This window comes from Nematolebias whitei, chromosome 21, assembly GCF_014905685.2.
Source record: "Nematolebias whitei isolate Nwh7 chromosome 21, NemWhi1, whole genome shotgun sequence".
Taxonomy (NCBI): Eukaryota; Metazoa; Chordata; class Actinopteri; order Cyprinodontiformes; family Rivulidae; genus Nematolebias; species Nematolebias whitei.
Window position 1 is genome coordinate 33,608,685 of NC_056518.1, and position 4,076 is coordinate 33,612,760.

The window sequence follows — 4,076 nt, forward strand, 5'->3', positions numbered from 1 at the left end:
TTTAGTTAGCCTTTAGTTGCTTTGAGCTTTTAGTTAGCCTTTAGTTGCTTTGAGCTTTTAGTTAGCCTTTAGTTGCTTTGAGCTTTTAGTTAGCCTTTAGTTGCTTTGAGCTTTTAGTTAGCCTTTAGTTGCTTTTAGCTTTTAGTTAGCCTTTAGTTGCTTTTAGCCTTTAGTTAGCCTTTAGTTGCTTTGAGCTTTTAGTTAGCCTTTAGTTGCTTTTAGCTTTAAGTTAGAGTTTAGATGCTTTTAGCTCGCTTTTGCTTTTTTATTTATTTATTATTTTATTATTATTTTTATTTTGCTATCTTAACTTTTAGCTGGCCCTTTTCTACTTTAAGCCTTTAGCTAATCTGTTGCTGCTTTTAGCTAATACATTACTACTTTTAGCTTATAGCCATCCTCTCTTTAATATTAACATTTAGCTAGTGTTTTGCTACTTTTAGCTTTTAGGTAGTGTGTTGCTACTTTTTTGTTAGCCTTTTGCTATTTTTAGCTACTCTTTTGCTTTTTTAACATTTAGCAAGCTTTTTGTTACTTTTATACTTTAATTTTGCTGCTTTTAGCTAGCATATTACAATTTAGGTGTTAGTTACCTATTTGTTTGGCTTTTAGCTATTCTTGCTATTGTTAGCTTTTAGGTATTTTTTTGCTACTTTTAGCATTTGGCTAATATTTTGCTACTTTCAGCTTTTTAACTAACATCTGCAAATTTTGGCTTTTAGTTAGCATTTTAGCTTCTATTAGCCTTTAGTTCATGTTTTTCTCTTTTTGGCCTAGAGTTCTATCTCTTTTGGCTTTTACACATCAATTTCAGCTTCTTCTGGAAGTTTTAACAGTTTTTCAGAATTTTTGCAAAAAATGCAATTTTTCTAATTCATAAAAAAAAGCTCAGCCGTTCGTGATGTAATCTCAGATTTAATCTGAAATAATTTATGGCCTCAGGTTTTGTTTTGTTGTTGTTACAAAACTTCAATGATCATGGTCACCATCACCATGGTTGTGTAAAGTGCTATAGAAATAATTAATTAAATAAACAGCATCATGAAGACAAAGGAACCCAACAGACAAATCAGTGATAAAGTTAAGAAGGTTAAAGCAGAGTTGGATTATAAACTTTATATTTTAAGCTTTGAACGTCTCACAGAACTCAGTCCATCATCTGAAAATGGAAAATAAAAATAGAAAGAGTGCGGTTTAATTTCAAACCTACGAAACGTGGCCGCCCACCTAAACTGACGAGGACAATTTGTTGTAAGACTTGAACATTGTTGTTCACAGATCCTGTCCATTCACTTCGACTGAATTTCAGCTGTTTTACTCAACAGAACAGGCGAACATTTTATTCTTTAGATGTGCAAAGTTGAAAAAAACAAACCCCAAAGACCTGTAACAAAAGGTGCTTTTTAATTTAATTTAATTTTTTACAAAAAAATGACTCAAATCCACACCTCACGTTTTAGTTCTATTTATTTATGTATTTATTAAATTTTTAGTTAAAAAAAAATGAAACCCATGTATCACTGTCCTTTCATTCACAACTCTGCACTATGTTGTGTTGGTCTGTATTTAAATAAAATCCCAGCAAATACTTCAAAAGTTTGTAGGGGGAGTGGTGGTGCAGAGGTTAGAGAAGGTGGGCCTGTGATTAGAAGGTCGCCAGTTCGACTCCTTAGACCCAAAACATCAAAATGTGGGTGGGAAAGGTGAAGCACCCACACCTGCCTCCACCCTCACTCCCCACTTTGGGCCCCTGAGCAAGGTCCTTAACCCCCACCATCTAGACTGCAGCTCCCTGCTCCACACAGAGGGCTGTGGTAGCTCGGTGGTCTGTGGTTGTTTCAGGAAGGACATCTGATGTTAAAACAATCGCCAAGTCTTCATGGGAGTTAGTTCACTGTAGAATCTATCAGCCGAATGAAGAAAAAAAAAAAAACATAAAAGCAATGGTACCCGACCCTGATCCTTGGGGAACACCATCCTGCATGTTTTAGTTGTTTCCCTGCTCCAACGCACCTAATTCAGTGATTTAAATACTCCGTCAAGTTCTGCAGAAGCCTGTTAATCAACCTTTTATTAAAATCAGGAGTGTAGGAGCAGAGAAACAACTAAAACATGAGGTTGGTGTTCCTCAAGGGCCAGGGTTGGGGACCCCTGCTTTAAAGTTTGTGGTTGTAACGTGACAAAGTTTGGGGAAGTTGAGATGTATGAAGACTTGTTCAAAGCTCTGTAATTATTGGTTAGTAAAATGACTTCATGGTAGTTTTGTTTCCATTTAGGGCTCCCTGTGTGTGTACAAAGTGTCGGATGATGCGTCCAGAGACACGAACTTCGACTCCAACATGGGAATGTTTCAGAACATTCCCAGCAACGACCCCATCAATGTTCTTGCCCGCATTTATGTCATCAGGGTAAAACTTTGTGCTCCTTGACATTTTACATCGTGATGAATCTTTTAGAAAGAGGTAATATTTACTGTGATATTGTTTTTCTTTTTGTTAAATAGGCTACAGATCTGCATCCGGCAGACATAAATGGGAAAGCCGACCCCTACATCGCAATCCGACTGGGAAAAACCGAGATCAAAGATAAAGAGAACTACATTTCAAAGCAGCTGAACCCTTTGTTTGGCAAGTAAGAAACAAAAACCGCACTTATCACTAAAATATGATTTAACATGTTGTCAGTTATGTTTCAAAGCGTGTTTACCGTGTTGTCAGATCCTTTGACGTGGAGGCCACATTCCCAATGGATTCCACTCTGACGGTGTCGATCTATGACTGGGACCTGGTGGGGACCGACGATCTGATAGGAGAGACCAAGCTGGACCTGGAGAACCGCTTCTACAGCAAGCACAGAGCTACATGTGGCATAGCATGCAACTACGCCATGTAAGGAGGCTGAACTCCATTCAGTTTAAAACCGGCACACAAAACGGTAGCTAAAGGCTAATACAAGTGTAACAATAGCTAAAACCTAACACAAGTGGAACAGTAGCTAAAAACTAATACAAATGGAACAGTTGCTAAAAGTAAATACAAGTGGAACAGTAGCTAAAAGCTAATACAAATGGAACAGTAGCTAAAAACTAATACAAATGGAACAGTTGCTAAAAGTTAATACAAGTGGAACAGTAGCTAAAAGCTAATACAAATGGAACAGTAGCTAAAAGCTAATACAAATGGAACAGTAGCTAAAAGCTAATACAAGCGGAACAGTTGCTAAAAGCTAATACAAATGAAGCAAATATACTCAAAGCACAAAGGCTTTCAAGGATTTGAAGAGTCTCCATTCATGTCAAACAGAAAAACTCAATTCAGTTTATGTCTATAGCTCCAAGTCAGAACAGAAGTCGTCTCAGGACGCTGAACAGAAACATCCATCCATCCATTATCTTCCGCTTATTCAGAAGTCGGGTCGGGGCAGCAGCTTGAGCAGGGAGGCCCAGACATCTCTTTCCATAGCCAACTCTTTCAGCTCTTCTGGGAGGATCCCAAGGCGTCCCCAGGTCAACCAAGAGACATAGTCTCTCCAGCGTGTCCTGGGTCTTCCCCGGGGTCTCCTCCCAGTTGTTCACAGACATTAAAAAAGATGATCAGTAAAAATTATCTAAGGAAGCAGCAGATTGTGTTGAAGCTTCACTTCGTCACAGTCTCCCATCCTGAGCAAGAACAGAGGAGACAGTGGAAAGAAAAAACTCCCTTTAACAGGAAGAAACCTCCAGAAGAACCAGGATCAGGACGAGCAGACATCTGCTTCAACCAGCTGGTTTGAGAGGACAGGAAGTAGAAAGAGACACAGAATGACAGGTCCAGGTGTGGTTTCTATAGTCCAGGTGTGGTTTCTATAGTCCAGATGTACTTTCTATAGTCCAGGTGTGGTTTCTATAGTCCAGGTGTGGTTTCTATATTCCAGATGTATTTTCTATGGTCCATGTGTACTTTCTATAGTCCAGATGTACTTTCTATAGTCCAGGTGTACTTTCTATAGTCCAGGTGTACTTTCTATAGTCCAGGTGTACTTTCTATAGTCCAGGTGTGGTTTCTATAGTCCAGGTGTACTTTCTATAGTCCAGGTGT

General features: G+C 38.7%; 1 protein-coding gene across 1 annotated transcript in view; it reads left to right on the plus strand.

Annotated features, from left to right (window-relative positions):
• Positions 1-4,076, plus strand: part of LOC119427258 (otoferlin) — a 34,979-nt gene that overhangs the window by 26,874 nt on the left and 4,029 nt on the right. Inside the window, exons 33-35 of the mRNA XM_037694838.1 lie at positions 2,277-2,408; positions 2,504-2,631; positions 2,718-2,891. Of these exons, the coding sequence (XP_037550766.1) occupies positions 2,277-2,408; positions 2,504-2,631; positions 2,718-2,891 (434 nt within the window). The remainder of the gene's footprint in view (positions 1-2,276; positions 2,409-2,503; positions 2,632-2,717; positions 2,892-4,076) is intronic.